Below are 22,570 nucleotides of genomic sequence, written 5' to 3' on the forward strand. Positions count from 1 at the left end.
TCAGTTTTCCAACCATGGGCATCCGCTGCTGGTTTAGATGTCTAAAGGCTTTCCTGGCCTCCAGGTACCTCTGGAGTGTCCCATAAATCCTGTCTCATATATGTTTATGGATTTCCTCAGCCATCCTGTCAAATGCTGCTGGATATCTAGGCTTAGTAAACTGCATCAAGCCATAAACTTTCACTGAATACAATGGCCTGGTCACCTAAAGTTAAATAAACTGAATTCCACCAGTGACAGTTTAAATACAAATCTTGGATGACGATTAGACTAGAAGTGAATTCTGGCAATAGACATCTGGAAATTATCTTTGGATTGATGTGTTTCTTTTTTCAGGCTATTTAACTTCCCTTATTGTTTCAGAATCCCCACTCAGCAACAACTGAAGTGCAATAGAGATCAAACAGTGCAATGTTGGACACTTCTGCTGTTCACTTACAGTCTAAATTAACCAGACAAAATTATCTAACACATTTTATCATCTTTAAAAGACTGAGATTCAGCACTTTTCCTTTAACTTCAATCAAATCTTATCCTTTTTTTAACAGCAATCCCCATATGTGTCTTTTAACTGTATTTGTTTTAGAATTACATTTTATTTCAGACACCACAGTAGAAGAGAAAAGCTAACTGAACATACTAAATTTGAATTCCTAGATACTGTTTCAGACACAACTTAAGATGTTAATTGGGAAAAGAAAAATTCTTTGTTTCTTTGGGTCATAAGACCCTGCATTGAAGGCAAATTTTCCCCTGTTCTGCCACTGTATTTACTAGTTCATTTAGAATTAGTCAATGTCCTCTCATAACTTTGTTTGTGGCTGAAAAGATACATATAAATATTTTTATGCATTTGTGGCAATAAAAAAATATTTACTACTTCTTTGTGGAAAATATTATGAACCTGTATGAAACCGCCTTTTGTGGGAGAAGAAAAGGAGGAAGTGTATCACTTTAAAATGAGTCATTTATTTGTCATCTGCAGGTATGATTTTTATATTTAGATCTCTAGATGATCTTTTTCATATCAATTAACGAAACAATTGTAGGTGAATTTTTACTGTTGGTACGTCTCTGATAGTACAAGACGTCAGTGACATTGATGACGTTACAATGACGTGCTCAGGGATAGCTGGGAAGTGAATTTGTCAGTGTACAGGTTTGGTTCCAGTACATCAAGCAGTGTTCAAAACCAGGATTTTGATTTACAAGTTAATTGATTTTCTGTTGCAGGATCCATGCAGGTGTTAATGAATTAAACTCAAGAACACATCTTCTGAGGGAAAACCATTATCTTCCTGCTTATATGTTTATAAAAGATGAGGCACAGAAAGGCAGAAATCTGCACACTGACCAAGATGGTTTCTTTGGGGATTCTAGGTAATCTGAAAAGAAATTCATGGGACTGGATGTGACTTTTTGGGACATGAAATTGAGTATTCTGTTACAGACAGCCTCATCATGTAATACTTCATTTATAAAGTGATCAAGGTCTATTTAGAAACTATTACTATTATTATTCATTTTGGAAATCTGTTTCAGAATGTCACTGCTCTAAAGGTTTGACACTTTAATTTTCAAATTACATTTATTTATGTGCAGCTAGAACAGCTCTTGTTCCAGTATGGTCCATTAGTAGTCATTCATGCATTTTGCTCTTTTAAAAATCAGTTTAGGCTCAGACAACCCCAGATGCTTTGGGGCTAAACCAGCCCATCTTTTTTGTCTCCATTTCTGCCAGTTGTCATAGTAATCCCCTTCTGCACATATTTCCTTTCCACAAAGGTGCCTTTTCTTTTTTCACAGCTGCATCTTGTCTCAGGTTGCTTCTGCTTTTATAGCTAAACTAAACAAGCAGCAAAAAGATTCTTTTAATAACCTCCTGTTTTAATATACCTATGATTGTTTGAGTAAACAAATTCTATTTGAGGTGAAATGTCTATGTTGCTGTGCTTTGGGAGTTCTCAACACTGTGTCCCTGTAGTTTGAGATCTGGTTGAGAAGCAAATGGAAGGAGTGGATGCTTTGCATCTGGGAATATAGGTGTTTAATCACTCATCAGACCTCTGCTCACATGTATTTGCACCATTTTTGGATTAATTTTTAAATCTATTTGAGTAAAAATCTGACTAGCAGAAGTGTTTTATATTTGTCCACATTAATACTTAGTCTATAAAGATGCTCATCCTTAGCTGTAACATTGATACTTTGGGTGGCCCCTCATTGCAAGAGGGTCTCTGTTTTCCAGAAATGGCCAGTGAGGTGCCCAAATAATACTGGCAAGTCCTCAATAAACAGAAATACTAGGACAACTCATTTAAACTTATAAAATTTTTATTTTTCTTAATGTCATCAGAAATTCTTCCTAATTTTAATACATATTTTTATCGCCATTTCAAATTAATTTCTCAAAGCCTAAAGTTACTACAAGGTCATATTTCCAGGAAAAGTTACTAAAAGATATGCTGGACAAAGTCCAGTTTCAAAAGTCTATTATACACCATGTGGCCTGTTTTGAAGAGGCACCAATCTGTCTTTTCCTTCTTTGGTGAGCACATGGATTTGTAAATAATCACAGTAAATTGACGTTCCCCCCTCGCACAGCCCCCTGAATATCAGGCTAGCTCAGAGGTCCAAGGCTGTGAGGGGAGGAGTATCAGGAGATGGCAAAGATTTCCAAAAGAGGCTCTTACCCCAATATTGATATGTTGGTTCAGCTCTCTTTGTTCTGTGATGTCCATGTGGCGAGTGGGGCAAAAGAGAACGAACAGGAAATGTCAGGGGTCTATAGAGACTTTGGACAGGGTGGGCTTCCCTGGCTCCCCGCCAACCCCCTTGGGGCAGGAAGGAGGGTCCAGGGTTATCTGATCAGAGTCACAGGGTCCCGGGGAAGGGGGCACAGAGTGCCCATGAGCTCACTGTAACAGTAATTTCCACTTACACAATACACAGTTACAAGGTGACATAAAAATCACCACCTTTGTAAAACCACCAGAGATTGATTTATATGTATATCACACTGAATGATTGCATCACTTATTGGACTTCACGAGGCACCTTAAATTCACTCATTTTCACCAAATATAGGCAGGATGCTTATCTGTTGAATCAGTAACTTGCTCACGGTGCTGAGGCGCGTCCTCGGCGCGCTGGCGCCTTGCAGGAGCGCGTCCAAAGAGCGGCCCCGGCTCCGAGCAGCGCGTTCAGCGCCTCGGCTCCTCCCTGCGAGATCGCTGCGAGCGGAGTTTGCCCGGGGCAGAGTTTCTGTGCGGCCCCGGGCGCGGATTGGCCCCGCACCCGCGGCTGATAACAGCTAAAAATAGTCCCGGTATAAAAGCTCAGCACCCTGGCATTCCCTCCTCCGCTGCCAGCCGGGGAGGAGACCGCGCTCTCACAGTCCCTGCAAGGATGTGACCAAAGAACGCTCTGCTGCCTAATTCCACTTAACAATTAACTTGTCGAGACTGGGCTGTGTGACTCATGGGGATGGTAACCAAGTGCATTTTATATTAAAAAGAAAGAAAAAAAAAAGAAAAAAGGAATAGGCTGAAGGGCAGATTTTCCAAGCAGAGCGTGACAGGTGGGCTGGTGGAATGTCTTTGGAAGTGTGCCTGTAGAATACTGTGTACAAGAATGTTGTACTTGTAGATATATTCAGATAATCACCTGTATGGAGAGTGTACTCCATGACAATGGAGTTCTGAACACTTGGGAAAAAAATTCATTTGACAATGGTTTGACTAAGCTGACATTGAGGAGTTCAGGAATCTATTCTTAGCTTGCTGTTGATTCTGGGGAAATTGGGTCATTTCCTTGCATTTTTGTTCACTTTCAAGCTTTTGTTTCAAGATGTAGCCCGGGGAATCGGTGAGTTCAGTGGCTGAGTGCTTTGCAGGATAATTCTTTGGGTGTCTGAAGTCCTTTGGATGAATAAAGAAGACACCAGTGTTGAAAAGCTTCCTTTTTAAAGTCTGGTAAAAGTTACCCTGACTTGAAAACAGGGTGTAAGAAAGAATTAGGAAGCATTAACAATCAGTGGCATTATCAGCCCTATCAATAAACTATTCCCACATGTATTACTCCCAGTGGCTCTGAGTCATTCTCTTTGATTTTATGAAGCTTTGCACTATGAAGTTTGTATGTGTAGATTCCCCTTAATTTTCATTACAGCATTTTAATTTTTTTTTCTGGTTTACAATAATAAAGTGCAAGCTTTATAATATCTTGGGAGAGTAATAGATGATGTGGCTAACTTGCTTTCAGTTTTGATTCTATATACTTAGTTCTCCAAAAAGGGCTATATTTTAATTTGTTGTTTAATTGCTAGATCTATCATGAGATATGAGATAATTGCAGAGCATGTTGGTTTGATAATTCTGTATGTTAAAGTAATCTTTTTCTGCTCAGGAGACCCAGCATGGTCAGAGATGATCAAAACTCCCTCACACAGTGACTTCCACCTAGTCAAGATGCAGAGCTGAGAGGAGTCAAACCTCACAACACACACAACTTCACCCTTCTGAATTCTGCTTTTCCTCTCTGAAGGTCAATTTTCTGCCTGAACCTGTAGGCAAGGCTTAACTGGAGAGTCTGTTTGCTGCCACCCTCTGCAGGGGAATTCAGTTTTCTCTCAACATCACAAGATACCTTTAGATATATTTGTTAATTAGTCTGGTATCAACTCTGACTTGCTGCTTGGCTAGAAATGGGTAGAAGTTGCTAATAATGAGTAAAGGGTCTATATCTCATTAGAACTTTTCCAGCTGATGTAGATCTCACAGGAAAACCTAGTCCATTTTCTACAGAATTGTATCAGAGTTATCACCAAGATCAGAGCAGTGACATTGCAAAGACAAACTGGGCTTTGACATTTTGGTGGGCTGTGAGGTTGCTCCCAGATATTGCAGCCAGTGGCCAAGGGTCTACATTTTTCTTATAAAAGTAATAGCTGCTACATGCTCTGTGAAAATTTGTGATTTTGGCAAAATATGGAAATTTTGTGGAGAATCTTCCACTTAAGAGGCAAAAAACCCCCTTATGTCTTTATAGTTAGACTACCCAGTATTCCTAGTTCTAACAGACTTAAACAAGGCACCACAATTATTTAGACTGTGCTCAGTGCTGAATTTCACTAAAAAATTACTTTTAGTCTTAAGCTAACCATCTTTTTAAGAATTACCACAACCATCTTTCACTTAAGGATGTGAGACATGTTCTTTGATGTTCTAATGAACTGGGTTTGCTGGTCACCAGCAAAAATCTGTTAATGTGGTGGTTACCAGCAAAAATATGTTAATGTTATGGTTACCAGCAAAAATCTGCTAATGTAAAAGAGTATTTGCAGAAGAGAAGTTCACTTCTGTGCTTAACTCACCACCTTGCTTCAATTAATCCTGGATGTTTGCATTAACTCTGCAGTGAAAAGGGTCCTCAAGCAAAAAAAAAATCAAAAAACAAAACCACAACAACCTAAAATGGGATATCACCAAGTCAACTAGGTTCTGCAAGATGTTGAACTCTTACTTTGAAGTTCTTGGGAAGGAAAAAAAGAACAAAGAACCCACGGTTCATTTCATAACAGCTTGAGGTGATGCACTAAGGCAAGTGAGCTGGCAAAGTTTGTGGAAAGTTTATCACAGAAGTACCAAAAGGTGAAATGAAAAATGAATGAAGGCAATTTATTAAGGAGAATGGAAGAGTTCTTCAGTTCACTGTGAGGCTCAAGGTCAGCCAGCGGCACTAACCCAGGCTAGCAGCACTGCCATTGACCAGTGGCATCACCACTGCAGAGGTTAAACTTTGCTGCCACAGAGGGATGTAAGGATGTTGAGCCCTGCTATTTCACACTGATCCAGTGTGAGTTTATCAGGGAGCAAAAATCCAGAGGCCCTTTTCTTAAGCCAAACAGTACATACATCACAGAGGATTCTGAAACCCACAGTGCAGATCCATGCACATAACCTGCTGTGCAGGTACTGATGCCAGTGTGTGAACCCATGGGGGCCAGCCTGAGTCATGAGTAACTTCAAATTGAGCTGCTGAAGGCTCCAACGTTTAGACATAATGTGCATCGGGACAAAGAAAGTAATTTCAGCTCTCAGGCAAATTGTTTGCTAAACAACAGTGTGAAACACTAATGTGTCCAATAAAATCAGCAGCAACTGTGCATTCTTTGAGCCTCAGTTCCTGGGAGCAATTGAAGCCTAGCCTGAGATGTGCATGAGTTGTAAATGCCATTTTGAACACTTTCTGTAAATAATAATTCATAAATCAGGATTAAAGTAGTGTGTTGTGTGCTGGTCTTTTGTTTGGGGAGGGATTTAATCCCAGGTTGCATGTTCATGCTTCAAATCTTAATTAATTTAGAGTTAATTTATGATAAGACACATACAAAGCAGTGAACAGAAATAATCTAGAAAGGGACTTGCATGATGAACTCCTGTAAAACAACACAGGAATAGGCATTACTTACTTTGTTGCAGACTTGGAAGTAAAATAATGCAATTTTAGTTCTATGACAGTAGTGAGTCAACAACAATGGGTACATCACAATTACCTGGTGCTGTTTTTCTTCAGCACACTTGATAGCATAGAGGATTCACTTTGAAAAGCAAGGGCTGAGGATCTCTACATTTCTCCTTTCATCATTATCCATATGGCCCACAGTTTGGGACAATCTGTCATGCTCTCCATTGTATCTCCTACAATACCACTTTCCAGAGCAGTCTCAGTCCTGGTTGGAAGTATCTTTTGTTTTTAATTGAAATGTCAGTTTTGGAATGACAGTGAAATAAACTACTGCCCTCTAGAAGCCTCTGTACTGAATGCAGCATTAGGAGATGATTTTGTACCTTTTCAGAGCCACTTCCTTACAAATGGGTACCTGAGACTGCCTCTATGTGAGCACTGAGATCATAATCCATAATGTAATCCCTCTTCACACTGAACAGCAGCAGGTTTATTCTTCAAGGTGTTAATGCTTATTAGTGTTACAGCAAAGTCTGATGCTGCATTCATGTGAAAACATAATTATATATAAAAATAATTCCATGGTTTTGGACTAGAACTTTACAAAACTCCAGTCTGAACTGATTAGTTCTGCTAAACAGAAGAGTTTTGACAAGATAATTTTAGAGCTAAAATAATACTTTTAAATAAAAAGATAAAGGAGAGCTGTATCATGGCTGTGATAGATTCATAATATATGGGGGTTGGTAATAGAGTGGGTTACCTCAAACTGGCCAGTTTTCTGGTCTAGGCTTTTCCATCCCATCCCATCTATTGGAACACTCAGACTGCACACCTGTTTTTGTATCTCTTGATGTCTTTTCTTCCATTACCTTGAGTGTGGGAAAATTTACAAAAAGGAACAAAATCAAAGTTCTTCAATCAAACCAACATAGTTTGCGGTACTGTACATCTTTAGAGTCAAGGGAAAGTATCTGCTCACCCAGTGTTGGCATGAGGCTGATAAGAAGAGCTTTGTATGTCCTTGCATGTCTTTTACATTTGTGGAGGGGAACCTGCTCTCTGGCCCCAAATATCTGAGACAAATCTTTTGATTTTTCTAAAATTCAGACAAGAAATCAATAGTGACACATTGTAACTCAAGGGAAAATAAAAATGACTGGATTGATTCCTTGCAGTTGTTAACTTGTTACGTGTGTTGTATATCAAAACTACTAGCATCCAATAATTGTAGTTGGAAATTTCCAGTAATTCAGAACTGTTTCTGGGGGAGATGTTTCCATAACCTGTTCAAACCTCCCTGGCTGCTGCTTAGGTGTGGGGCTTTTTGACAACTAAGCAGTTAAATAGTTCCCTGGTGAAATCATAGCCCCAAATATCATTTGCTGCATTTACTGCAGCTGCACCAAACTTCTACTTCTTTTTATCACAACAATGAAAAACATTGCCTGTGTCATATAAAACTTGCAATACCTGCTCTGATGGAAGGAGCTGGATGGAAGCACTGGGAGATGAATGTGCTTTGTGCTCTGATCCTTCTTGGTAACGTAGCAGTGTGCAGGAGAACTGATAGAGTTACATTCTGGATGCTTGGCCTCTGCTTCACCCCCTTGGGACAAATCTTTGCTGGAAGTGAAGCTTGGATCAGGCCTGTGAAAGCTGATAGGGCATCAGGGTTCACCTACAATAGAGGTCTTACATCGGGATGTGACTGTTCCTTTTCTGAAGCTGTTCTCTTCTTTTATTAATGGGACGACATGCTCATATTCATTTCTATATCTCATAAGCCTCAAACTATAATGACTTGATTTATGAGGAGTTCATAATTTAGTGTCTAATGATCTTGTGTGTAACTCAAAGCCTCTGCTACTTTTGACTTGTGAGAAAATGATAGGCCAAACTAAGTGACTCATTCTTTGCAGTAAAATGAGAGTGTACTAATTATTTATCAGGATCTTACCCTTAATTTGGCTCAAGAAAGAGCTGATTTCATCATACACAAAAGAGCTGTGTAGACAGTAAAAACCATTATAGTCAGAAAGGTTCCACCCAGATGTAAGCGATAAGTCAGTTTTATATGACAGAAAAGCAGTAAATGCATGAATAGATTCCTAAAACAGTGCATATATAAATACATATATGCATCTATATATATTTCCTCCTACTCACTGCCTTCTACAATGTTTATCATAAATTCAACTTCCAGAATCCCTTTATAAAAAAATAGCATTATCTGAACAAGTTATGTTGTCTGTTATGTTTGGTCTCTTTTAGGGATTCCATTGGGGTATTTTTGTAAAGCAGAGGGTTTTGTTTGTTTGGTCGGTTTTGGTGTTTTTTGTGTTTTTTTTTTTTTTTGTTTGTTTTTTTTTTTTGTTTGTTTGTTTTTTTTTTGTTTTGTTTTTTTTTTTGAGGTGGGCTGGCTTATTCTTTCCATGGATACCTAAAAGCACAGCTGGTATGCCAAATGTGTGGTATTTACTTCTCAACTTCTGTAGCCTCTGAGCACCCCATAATCAGGTCCTGGGTCAGGAGGTGAGGTGGAAGCAAATGGTGAAGGCACCTTCCAGTGGCAGCACTGCCCAGAACACCCTGAGCCAGGTGGGATCTGGCCCATCCCTGCAGCAGTTTATATCTGGATTACAATGGAAATGGCTGCAGGGCACCTTTGCTCTCTTTGTATTGCAGTTTCCCTTCTGCTTTGCTGAGCCTCAGCACAATAATCTTCGTCTGCAAACTAATTAGAACACACCACTAAACCCAGGCAGTAATTGGGAGGGAAGGATTTAGATGTTAGCACGTTGAGGCTCTACTGAAATTGCTTCATCTAGAGTTTGACTTTCAGAAGTGCAAGGCATGCACAACTTCTGGAGTGAGGGATGGCACAGGCACAGGAATCAGGCTCTAAAGCCATAGATTTCCTCTACTTAAAAATTACTGCAAGATTTGACTGACCATTACATGTTTATCTCATTACCCTAGACTCAGTGGAAAAAATTAGACACTTCTAGAGCATGTTTTTTCATTCTAAAATAGACATCTAAATAGGTCACATGCATCATAACTTGTAAGTGCTGAGATTTTGAAAGCTGATTTTATTTCTACCCTTTGGTTTAGCATTAGCAGCATTACCTCATTACTGTGCTCATAGCTGGCAGTGTCTTCTCTTCCAGAGCCAATGGTCCTGTGATATAACTCATTCAAACCACTTGCCTATATCAAAACAGTGTTTTCAGTGAGGCTGGAGCTACAGGTAACTTCAGTCAAGATGATCCATTTCCCATTGTTCCCAGGAACCCTTATTAAAGGGAAATTATGTCACCACGAGGTGCTAGAGCAAAACAATTTTTCAGCAAATCCCAAAAGCTTATAATTGTATAGTTAATAGTGCATTGTTTAGGGATGCATTTTAGAGATACAGCAATTACTCTTAAGTTTTTGGCAGACTTTTATAACTGTAATGCATAATTACAATGCAATGATTCTTTCTGCCACATGTAAGTACACTTAGCCCATGTCCTTGGAAACTTGCCGGTAGGCTTAAGAATAATTGTACTCTAAATGTTTGGTAATTAATGTGCCTGGTCCAAAAATTACATGTAAAAATTTGAAATCAAAGGAGTAATAACACTTAATTCTCTTACAGTTAACCTTCCAGTTATTTGAATGAGTGCTAATTAGATCTAAAAACCATAAGCATACTTTTATAGTAATTACAATGATGATTATGTTGTAATTACAGTTGCAGCAGCATAATGAGATTTTCTTGTTAACCATTTCAGTTCTTCATGTAGTGCACATGAAGCAGCTGTTGTAGGAAAATTCCCATAGAACTTACCCAAAGGGCCATGGAGGTGTTGAGTTTGAGTGCTCTGGAGCTGTGTCAATGCCTACAGAGAGAACTGGAGATCATCACAGAAGCACACAGCTAAGAGCACTTTCAGGAAAGGCGAGAGTTTGATCATGTCAAAACCCTCCCCAAAAGGCATCTCTGTGTCAGAAGGGGAAGGTAAAACTGCTCATGCCTGGCACCTCAAGCTGCCAACAACCTGTGAGCCAGAGCTTTGGCAGTCCTGAAACAGGATCAGGGGCAGAAGCGTAGAGAGAGACTTCCCGAGGGCAAGAGGACACAAAGTCCCTCCAGGCAGGGATGGGGATGAGGAGGAGGTGCCATTGACCCCTTCACCTCTGCCTGCTGTCCCCTCGTGTGCCAGCACTCCCTCTCTTCGTGCCTTTTGGCTGCGTCAGGACTTTCTATAGGTGCCACCTCATGCTCAGGGCTGCTGTGCGGTGCCCTCTGAGTCACGTAAGGAATGCAGGGCAAAGGAAAGGCAGTAGGGATGACAGCAGCATGTCAGCAGCAGGCTGAGGCCCTTGGAACTGTTCTCCCATGCTCCACCCAGCAAATCATTGCCCTCCTGTCCCCCCTCTACAACCAGCACCCCGAGGGACATGCTTAGAAATAGTTACGGGACCCAAACATTCCCATTCCTCTGTTCCTGAGCTCCATCACATCACAGTGCTTCTCTCACCTGACTTTTGGCTTCTGTACCACTTTGTACTGCATACAAGGTGGGGGCTGCTGAGGCAAAGCTCTGCTTTTCTTCCCATTACTTGGTTGATCCAACAGCCAGTGCACAGGCTCTTTTTCTCTTACCTTTCTTAGCAATAACAATATTAGGACTTTGAACAGCTAGAGGCAGGACAAACACCCTTCAGAAAAGCAGAAAAAACATCACTGTTGCTTAAAACAACGAAACCAGCCCGGCTGCAGGACTTCCTTCTTCCCTGTCCCTGGTGCTCCCAGCTGTAGAATGAGGGAGGGAACAGAAACGCTGAAAACAGGGAAGAGCAAAATTATTTGTTCAGAGACTGATCTTACCGTAGGTACCAGGAGCTTGTCTCCTCCCCTGTGAGTTTAACCCCACCCTCTGTTTTTTTATGCTCTGGGCTATTTTGGGCAGGCAGTGAGGGCTGCAGCTCTGACAGATGAGGATACTGAACCAGAGCACAGCAGCACTTGTTGCTCTGAAGAACTACCGGGACTGCTCCTCTGCTGCCTGCCTTTTCTTAATTATTGTTAATTACATGCAACTTGTTTACTCCACTCCTTTCGAGCTTTATCATTACAAGTGATGTTTTAAGAGCTTTGTGGGAGCGGTTCAGAAGGGAAACTCGCACGCCGTGCAGTTGAAACCTCCTTTAGCCACTTAATATCAAGAGATCAGCTGGCAGCCTTGGGGGTGAAAAATGACAGACTCTGTTGCTGCTAATGGGGAAGGAAAGGACCCTGAAATTGAGCTCTTTGTGAAGGTAAGTTGTGCTGTGAACTGGACACTGGTGTGGCTCTCAGGTCGGCTCAGCTTCTACTGAATAATCAAACTTTAATTTTCTGGCTCTGAGTGGAAGCGGTGCTGTGACAGCCTGTTATCTCTTGCACACACGCTCACTCTGCTTTCTTCTTCGTGACATTAGAATTAGGTAATGTTGTGGAGGGAGAGTCAGAGTTCCTGTGTTTTATTGTTAATTCTCTCCTCCTGAGTTTGGTCTGTTATTCTTAGCCTGCTGCCTGCAATGTACTGTGTCCTAACTTTACACTTGAGGTTGTGGGCTTCAGGTTTTGCTCTATGAATCCTGACTTTCTTTTCCATTTTTGGGAAGAGCTGGGGATACCAGGATTTGGTACCTCAGCAGAGGCTGTTGGGTCTGAAATGCTGATGGGCTATAAAACAATAAAGGTTGAGATAAACTGTCAGTCTTCTGATTATTTTCTGCAATACTTCATTTTTTTTTTCCCTAAACTGATACAAAATCAGTTTTTACTGTTGGTTTCTTCAGACTGAAGCTCATTCTGATTTTATAGAAGGGTGACTGAGAGCAGAAAGCAATTAAATGAAAATACAGAAAAATGACTACAGCTTTCATGTGGTAGGGTTTCAGAATGTTTCAAGTTGTGTATGGGTGTCGGTCTTGGGCTGTGAAAATCTTACCTTTAAAATCAGTGGCACAGTTGAAATCCATGACACATACAACCTTATTAACAGCAAACTTCATGCAAACTGTCTCAGTGAAGAGCTCAGATTTTTTGATGTTCAGAGCATTTTAAGGCCTCTACACACATTGAGGCTGAGATCCCCTATGCCCTTGTAAAATTATGGAATGGCTGGTTTGGAAGGGACCTCAAATATCTTTTTGTTCCAATCCCCCTGCCATGGGCAGGGGCATCTTTCACTAGACCAGGTTGCTTAAAATCTTGTCCAGTCTGTTCTGGAACACTTGCAGGTGTTTGGTCTCTCTGAGCCTAATCCATGCGTGTAAATCCATTGGATTATTATGAATATGTGGGAGTTACCTCAGACCCTTAGCAAACAGAGCCCTGAATGATTAGGAAAGCAAATTCCAACCCCTCCCTTCTGTCAAAATGAGAGTATGTAATTGCTTTGTACTCCCTGATGGATATTTTGGGCTGTAACTTGAAATGTCAGCCACATCCATGATATGTATACATGGCCTCTTCACACATCTTCCAAAACCAGTCAGTTCAGGTGCAGGTGCTGTGACTGAACCAGCAGTGAGGTCTTTTTCTGTAGCAAACAGATTTGGCAAGAATTTCAGGTTCATAAGAGCCCTGTAGATACTTTTTACAGAGAGCTTAATGTACTAAAATGGACCAGCAGGAGTCCATACAGCCGGATACCTCACCTCTTACAAGTTGTTTCTACCAAATTGAGTTTAATGGAGATGTTTATGGACTAAAAAATAGGTTTGTGATGTTGTTTGGTACTCTGTCATCAGCCAAATGTGTGCTGGAATGGGAATCTGTAGCTACTGATTTGTTTTGGTTCTCACACTATTTCACTGAGGCTGACACAGATGTTTGTGATATGTGGTCCTTTGACTGCATCAGCTGTTAAAGTGAAGGTCATTGCCCAGATTCATTGTGTGAATAAGATACTGGGGAAAATGAGCACTGCCTTAAACCAAGCCATGCCACCACCTGAAGATTTATAACTCCAGAAAGAACATTTTTAGTAATGTGACTTCCTGCATAATGCATATTACAGAATTGCATAGAGACTCACATAAAACTCAGAGCTGGAACAGAAGAATTAATTGGTATCTTCCTGGAGACTTTCCATTTAGGTTGAAAAATTGCAATTCTTGATGTTTTGGAAGGGTGCCATTAATTTAATTAAAAGTTTAAAAGGTTCTATAGTAAAGCATGTGACCAGAGTATTAAATTATACACCTCAAAAGTTCAAAAAGAGAACATCCAAAGGAGAAACAAGCTGAAAAATAGAAGAATATAAGAGTATCATGAACAGGTGAAAACTTTCCTGGAGGTTGACTGCAAAGAATAGGATATTAGTAGGGGGAGGTAAACAGGAAGGCTGATCCAGGAGACACTCTGCAAAGAAGAAACAGACTTATTCTGTCTGTTTTAAGGCAGGAAAGAACAGAAAAGTAGTAACTTCTGGAGGACTGTGAGGTACTGGGACAAGTGGCAAATGTAAATATACTGGACCACACTAGAGGCAAGTTCTAACAGCAGGGGATGTTGGGATCAATGAGCAATTCCTCATTTGAGTATTACAGAGGTGGTATTTCACCCAAGGAAAAGAGTTCTGTCCTGCATCCCTGAAGGAGCACACAAAAAATACAGCAGTAAGTCAGAAAATGTAGGGCAGTAGATATGGCCTGGTGGAAACAGTATCTTCCACAAGCCCCAAAAAACCAGAAAGGGCTGTTTTTCACCAGCTACAGTGTCCTTAATAAAAGCATTTTCTGTCTCAGGTTAAAAAAAGAAAGGTGTTACACAATTGCTCTATTTCTCTTTGCTGTTTGTCAACCAGGAGTGGAGGAGCCTCAGACAGACAAGCAGGGAGCGGAGCTGTAACCAAAAGAGCTGCTCTGTAACCCAATGCAGCCTGGCTCAGGACAGGCTGGGCACCACCAGGACACAGCTGAGCTGCTGTGGCAGGGACAGGTGAAGTGGTTATCACACCTATTTGTTATCACCCCCATTGATTTCACTTGTTTTCTAACGGTGCCCTAACCTGGATCTGTGAGGTGTTTTTTTGTGAACAAGTGTTTGTTCTTGCAAGGTGCGTGTTTGAGAGCAAACGCCCCCAAATCTAGGGCAGGACACAAGGAGAGTGGTGAGGTCTGCCAGGGAGGTGCTGCTGCCTTGGTCAGATGTGCAGCTGGTGTGAGCAGGCCTTTGCTCAACTCTGAAACTCTCCAGCAGCAATTCCCTCCCTAAACTTGTTTGACAGGGAATTGGAGGAGCTGCCAAAGAGAAGGGTTTGTTGCGTGGTGCCGTGAAACACTGGGGAAGACGTGGGGAAGGGAGGTAGTGCTTGCTCTGTGCTTAACCCAGCTTGCTGTAACTTAATTTCAATCCTCTGTGTGCTGGAGAAGCAAAGTGCTTCTGTATAAACGACAATGACACCCTGATGGAAGATATGTTTAGCTTTTCCTGGCAATCTTGCACCTGTATGCGTGAATTTAATGACAAAATTGAAATAGTACTCCTATTACGTGAAGTAATGAAATTAAAACCCATAAGGGAGGACCACAAGACTTTTGTGGCTTCTTTCTGTTTGCAATGGAAACAGGTGTTTGGATGTACATTCCTTGCCTTTCAGGATTAGTACCTAATACCAGAAGTTAATTTGAATGGAGATGCATTGTACCCATAGAAAACAAAACATGATGCAAAGAGAACTGCATTGCTCAGAGTGCAGTCTAGAAAGCAAACAAACCCACAAGAAGACCACAGTACATGTAATTTTAAAAATCTTCCTGCTTTAGAAGCACTCTATAACAAGATATATCTTAACCCATATTTCTGATAGTGAAAAGATGGTGGTATCATGGTGGTAGGAGAATGTGTGGTAAGCTGGCAGGCAGCTGCTTCTAGAAGGAGTCATTGTTGTGGCACTGATGGATTAATATTAATATTTAGGAGTATGTTCATCAGTGTCCTGGGCTGAACCCAAATCAGAGGAACCTCAGTTGAAGGAGGTGATTCTGCCTCTCTACTCCACTCTTTTGAGACCCCACCTGCACTGCTGCATCCAGCTCTGGGCTCCTCATCAGAAAGAAGATGTGAACCCACAGGAATGAGTCCAGAAGAGGCCACCAGTTGGATCACAGGGCTGGGACACCTGTGCTATGAAAACAGGTTGGAGAAGAGAAAGCTCCAGGAAAACCTTATAAAACCTTCCAGTACCTAAAGGGGGCTACAGAGAGACCTTCCACAGAAGCCAGTAGGATAAAGGGGGGGATGGCTTTAAGCTAAAAGAGGCTAGGTTTATATTACATGTTAAGAAGAAAGTCTGTATAAAAGGGTGGTGAGGTCCTGGGGCAGGTTGCCCAAAGTTGTGAATCCCTGACAGTGTTCAAGCCCAGGCTGGCTGGAGCTCTGAGCAGCCTGGTATTGTGGAAGGTGTCCCTGCCCTGGCAGGGGAGTTGGAATGACCTTTAAGGTCCCTTGCAACCCAAACTATTCTAGGATTAGGTGAGCAAGAGCTTTTGCTTAAAATGTGTAAGGCTTTACTTCTCAAAGTGTTCATCCAGAGTCATGCTGAACACCCTTCTAGGGAAAATGTGAAAGTGCTGCAAGTGTAGAAATCAAAAGAGACCTCAGAGGCCTTGAACTTCCACAGTTTCTGCTTCAGACATTTAACATGTCCCCATTTTCCAGCTGACTGGGCCCATTAGGATTATGTCTAAAAGTGATGGCAAAATTTTGTACAAACTTACTGTTCTGAATGAATGGGTCAGTCAGAGAGCCTGGCTGCCAGGATGGAGCAATCATAAACAACAGTGTGCTCCATCAAAGACCCAGGAGCTGCTGCTCCCTGGAGGGTGTTACTGCTCCTCTTGTAGACAATTATCCCAGAAATTATCTCAGGGAAAAGCAAGCTGTGTGGGTTTTTTTTTTTGTTGTTTTTTTTTTTTTTTTTGTTTTTTTTTTTTTGTTGTTGTTGTTGTTGTTCTGGCTTTTTTTGGGTGCATTTCCTGGATTTTTAAAGTTATTTCTGCTGGAAGGTGATTTCAAACCAACCTTGGTTTGAATTTTGGTGATGTGTTGTCACATAGCCTTAAAGGAAGATATAAATAAAAGTGTTACTCCTGTTACGAGCAATCATTCCCCGCTGTTAAGGCTTTTGTGTTTTTAATATGAGATAATCAGTCTGATAAGAAAACTGATTTCAGTTTCAGATTTTCAGCATTATCACAACCAGTACTGGCTTTGCAAACAGGGAGAGATAACTTGGTAGGAACCTTTTAACCCTTTATAACTAGACAGGCTCTGCAGTGTGTTTGATTCATAGACTGCCTTCAAAAAGTTTAACTGATGATGAGAAATCAGAATCAGATCTGTAGGGCTCTAAGATAATTTCTGTTTCTTGAGAAGTGTATTTCCTGGGTATTATGAGCTCAGCTTGGCTTTCATACAAAATCATTCCTATATTTAGCTAAACTTTCTAGGTAATTAGGAAATAACAATGATAAAAAAGCACAAAGAAGAATAATGACACTGAAACATCTGGTCCAACCTGTCTGGTGCTCCAAGACTGACCATAACATGTTTTTGTTGCCAAGCCTTTCACATTTTGAAAAAGCCACAACCACCCTAGCAGAAGTGTACGGTGTGTGCAGTCTCTGACACTTTGAGCTGTCACCCTGGAAGTGGTGGGAGCACAGGCTTTGCTGTGTATCTTGAATTTTTACCGTTTGGAGCTGCCAAGCAGGTGATGGGCACCATGGTTTGTGTCTCTTCAAATGGCTTTTGGCAGCCTGAGTCTCCTCTGCCACCATCCTGGCCTTGTGCTTTGGTATTAAGGTTACAAAATTTACAAGGTTTACCAGTAGTCTGGACACCAGGGAGGAAAACAATTTTACTAGGTTTGTTTAAACATCTGTAAATGAGTTTTGAACGTTCCATGCACTGGGACTCAAGTATTTCATTGTAGTGGTTCTGCTAAGATCATGTCAAATCAGGAATGAACAGAGTGACAAATCTGTAATAACTCCACTTCTGACCTGCTTAAATCAGGGAAATGCTAATGCTACCTGTACTGATTGTTGCTGATTTTTTTTTTGTTTGTTTTGTTTGTTTGTTTGGCTTTTGTTTGTTTGGTTTTTTGTTTAAATATTAAGCATTTTCAATAAAATAATTAAAAAATAGAGGAAAAACATCTGTCTTGGCAAGAATTCATTTTGCTTTAAAATTCAATAAATTGCCATATAACCACTTAGCAAATGTTTTAAAATTACAAGTTGCTTGTTTTTCCTTGTGATGAAGAAAAACAATACTTTAAAGAGGCTTTAGCCTGAGTTATACAGTGCAGCGTCTGTGTGTCTGTTTTGTCTCTGAGCATTTGGAGGTTTTGTTTTGCATCAAGACAAGGGCCTCGTTGGTGGGAATATTAGAGAGAGGCAGTAAATTGTTTAAGCAGGCCAAGCTTATAAAGTGACTTGGCAGGGATATATTCACTATCCTGGTCACCTTAAACCTAGTCTGGAATGTTTTTAGGATTGCCTGGGAAACTGGTTCTCAAGTTAAGAAGGTATTTCCAGCCATGTCTCCTGCCTAAGTTCATGGTTTCATCCTTAGTTTATGGTTAAAAGTGAATGATACCCTGATCTGCCATGGTTTTGGGGTTTTCCTCTATTAACAGCTGTGACTATTTGCTTTTTATTAAACTTGATGGAGCTGATCTACATGTTAATTGTGATCAAAACATCTGCTTAAAATGAAACATATTTCCATGCTTTGTTGAATATACATACTTTCTGCAAATAGGATCCAATCGAATAAATAAGAATTCAGAAACATTCAGCTTGGGTTGTGGCCACAAAAGCAAGTCAGTTTTGTACTGCTGAGTTCAGTGGCAGCAGAATCAGGCCTGCCTAAGTGCATTTGAGATCTTCTTTAAACTCCACTTGCTAGCTCCTTCCTTTTTTCTGGCTTTTCTGAGCTACACAGTCAAACTGGGAAAACATGTTTTAATTTAACCATGAAGAACTGGTGATACTGGAAATTATTATTGCTAATAATAATAATTCTAAATATTGGAATTAGCCACCAGTGTGCACTGGGTGCTCTATCTTTAGCTGCAGGTTGCTCTTTTTCCATCTCTAGCAGCTCCCATCCCGTCAGGCTGGCAGGTTGGGTGTCGTGGTTCAGCGGTGACAGTGAAGCTCCAGTGTCCTCAGGAAACTTTTCTTGGCAATACGTGGCTCTGCTGAGGCTAATCCAGAACAGCAAATGTCACTGGGATCGTTTGACATAACATCCCCAAAATACACAGGGAGCCTTTCCAGGAGAGCCAGCAGGAAATACGTCTGCCTGTGCTCCAGGATTTAATGTTGGTATCAGTCCACCTGCCTGTGTCAAGTAGAGTTTAATAGAAGGCTGGGTAAGATTGTTTAGGAGAGCACATTGATCATCACAGCAACAGTATCATGTAGCTCTTGTGTGGCACATAATTCTTCAAAATGTGGCAGTTATGAGCAAAATATTCCCAGCAATGCTGCAGAAGTAACAGAAACATTATTTTGTTAGTAATATTTCCATTTTTCAGCTAGGAGCTCTGGTAGGTTTTTTAAATTACTCCTTTTTAAGAGAGTTAGGCAGATGTTAAAGGGCTGTGACTTTATGTGTTAGTTTTGTACATGAATAATAGAAGGTTTCAGTGATACATTTTTAGCTAAGGTTGACTTAAAGTCAGAGAGAATCAGTTGGGATAAGGAAGGGATTGGTTTTGTGCTGGACTCAGTCTCTAAATCTTACATGATGTAGGAAATGAGAGCTGGTACCTAAAGTGCTACAGTAGGTACTTTGTAAATAGCTTGAAGTGATTTGCTTGACACAGTAAAATTTCATGTGGTAATTTCCTTAATTCCCTTTCCTTCCTTGTCTTTTGTTCTCCCCATTTTTTTGCACTTCTGTGTTGCTGACATGCAATAAAACTCATCTAGATGGGGTAGCAGGGATATATATGTACATCTGGAGCTATGAGTTTAAAAAATCTGGTTTTTGTGTATCCGAGGAATTTAATCAGCATCATGTATTCCTGGCATGATTTTTATATTAAATTTAAGACTTGGAAATTATTACAGTGGAACAGAAGTAATTCAAAGTGTATCCAGCTGTGTTTTGCAGTTCCAAAGCCAGTAATTTATCTAATAATACCTAAGGGTAGAACTTAATCTAACTGATTGCATTTACAACATGTCATTGCTGTTTGTTACATAACTTGATTGCCAGTACACACGTAAATGTAGAATGATGAATTGGTAGGATTTTTGCTCTCTCTTAAAGATTCTTTGTAAATTAGTATTATTCTGTCTCTCTCAAGAATAATTTCATGACTTATTTTTAAAGTGTTTATGATTTTACTTTTCTATATGTATCTATATTTTATTAATGGTGGTATTCACTGGATTCAACACATATTCTTCTTTGATTCAGTGACTCTGATGCACCACAGAAATGTCATGGGTACAGTGTCATAAGAGGAGATGTGCTCCAAAAAGAGATTGGATCACAAAGCCCCTGAGATGCAGTTCTCTAAAACACCATAGCAAAGTTTTGCCATGTTTAAATGGCCCCAGTTTGTCAAAACCCAAATCAACCTTTCTTTTTTTTTTTTACTTTCCAGTCTATGAACAAATAAGCACTTCAGCACTTTATCTTAATAGAAAGCAGCAGCACAGCTCCCATCATTCAAACTCTCTGATTTTTATTATTTTTCTCATCAAACTGTGAAAAGGTCCTGCAATGCAAATTTTACATGTTAAACTCAGTAATATTTGTATTTCCAGGTTTTGACACAAATTCTTCACAGGATTTCTTTACTTTTGTGCTTTTCTGCCTCCTTCAGTGACCCAACGCAAGTTTTTCAGGCTCACCTCACATTGATAAAATGCTGATACCAGTCCTTCTCTGGTGCCAAGTTTGTGCACGTGTTGCATCTTCTGTAGACCAACTTCTCTGCTTTTCCTGCTTGTTCTCACACACAGACTCATAAATTTATACCAGTCTTGTAATCCCAATAATTTCTGTGTTGATCCCCAAAGCAGCCAGGTTACTTCTTAAGAGGTATTGTATATCTGGAGCTCAAGGGCTTCTCCACCTTTTTCCCCATACACCTGATCAAAAGACATTAAAATAGCTCCTTTTTATGTATTTCTGGCAACCCTTCATAAAACTGAAATAAAGCACTAGTTGTAATGTATTTCAGGAGGGCTGTGTTGTATTAATGCATCTGTAGGACAGTAGGAGTTGAAACTTCCCCTTCTATAGCTACTCTGGTGTAAAGGACATTATATTAAGGAGGATAAAGGTGCTCAGATAGTGACAATTTGCTCTTCTAAATCCTCATCTTGATAGATGCTAATTTTGTGTGCAGTGTAGGTGACAGAAGCCTATGGAATTCACCTGTATGTGCTTGCTGCAAAAGGTAATTAAAATTCTCAAGGCCTAATATTCACAGCTGAAATTGATTTTCATTTACTTTAAATTCTATAAAACTTGCAAGGATATTATATGGGAGTAGTAAATTCCTCCCCCCCCCCCCCGCCTTTCTTATGTAAATCCTGCTGTAAAGAAGCCCTTTCTTAACTATTTCTGTAACTTCTCTTGCATTTCTTACAATCATAGAATGGTTTGATTTGGAAGGGACCTTAAAGATCATGTAATTACCACTCCCCTGCCATGGGCAAGTACACCTTCCACTAGACCAGGTTGCTCAGAGCTTCATTCAACCCAGCCTTTAATACTTTCAGAAAGGAAGCATCCACAAATTCTCTGGACAATTTTTTTGTTTCTTCTGGTCTAAGAAAAACATCTGACTCAGGTCACTCTTCACCACAATCTCAGGTGTTAAAACCTGTTCATGATTATGGGAAAGGGGTTTATGCACAGAGAAAATTTGCTTGATTTAGGTATGGCTTTAGTTTCTGTTTCTCTTAACCAAGAAGATGCCAAAGGAGACATATTTTATATAACTTCTGCTGCAGGTAAGGACATAAGTGCAATGCTCTATTTCTTGGAGAAGGGCTCATCACCCTCAAAGAGACTGTGCTGCTGCAGGCTCACGGTGGAGTTCAAAGTATGAGGAGCTAATCCTCGTGTGCTCCATCTCAGAAATCTGACAACTGAGTTCAGCAACTCTCTGTATTCAGAAAAGAATGTTTAGCATCAGTTTTAAATGTTCAGAAGATGGAATTTTTTTGTGAGTGTTGGGTTTTGTTTTTTTAATTCTTGGTAGTAAAGCACAGGGTGATACTAGAAATTCTCCAAACTTCCTAGATAGCAATTAAGCATCCTTAGATCCCAGTTCTGCAAAGGAGGCTGTGCAGGCTGCTCTGTGCTTTGGCAGGCACCTCTAAACATTTTTGCAAATGGTCTTTGCAAAAACCATTCCCCGAGGTAAAAAATAAATACAGATGCCTTTTTATAGTATTTCCAAAGCATTGTCAGTACTTTACAGTACTGACAATGGTCATGGTCAGTACTTTACAGGTGCAGAAGATAAGAAGCCATCGCCTTCTGGAAGGAGAACCAGCAAGAAATTCACCTTGATCCTGTTCTCTGTCCTTTAGTCAATAGCTCTTGTGTCCTTTGGGTTTTGTAGAGCACTTAGCATGACTAATTCAGTGTTCATGTGTCACTCAGGCATAGTAATTCACAGTAAATAGCCCAATAACAAACACACAAATCACACTAATCACATCTGTGCATTTTTACTTTGTCTTTTTGCCACTGCTATTAGTAGGGAGTGGTCAAGGTTTAGATTATCTTTTGACTGGCTATTTTAAACAACACACAGAACTTATGTGTGTTAGGATACTGGAAAAGAAGTAGAGAAGAATAATTTTAAGGCTTAAAAATTGCTAAAGATTGCCTTCCTGAAGGCAGCATTTCTCCTTTAATTAAAAGAGCAAGCATCACTTGACTGTAATATTAAATATATCTGCAGGGTCTTTTTAGTACAGTGGTAAGAGGTATAACAAGACAGAGAATCACAGAATGGTTTGACTTGGAATGGACTTACAGACTGTCTGTTTCTAAACCCTCTGC

The 22,570-nt window shown here is 40.3% G+C and overlaps 1 protein-coding gene across 2 annotated transcripts in view; it reads left to right on the forward strand.

Annotated features, from left to right (window-relative positions):
• Positions 1–22,570, forward strand: part of CLIC5 (chloride intracellular channel 5) — a 69,249-nt gene that overhangs the window by 7,309 nt on the left and 39,370 nt on the right. Inside the window, exon 1 of one of the 2 annotated variants that reach the window (XM_021527241.2) lies at positions 11,448–11,781. The exons of the other annotated variant lie outside the window; for it this stretch is intronic. Coding sequence (XP_021382916.1) covers positions 11,719–11,781 — 63 coding nt within the window. The 5' untranslated portion in view covers positions 11,448–11,718. Of the gene's footprint in view, positions 1–11,447; positions 11,782–22,570 lie in introns of those variants that run through there. 2 annotated transcript variants of the gene reach the window in all.

This window comes from Lonchura striata, chromosome 3 (genome assembly GCF_046129695.1).
Source record: "Lonchura striata isolate bLonStr1 chromosome 3, bLonStr1.mat, whole genome shotgun sequence".
Lineage (NCBI taxonomy): Eukaryota > Metazoa > Chordata > Aves > Passeriformes > Estrildidae > Lonchura > Lonchura striata.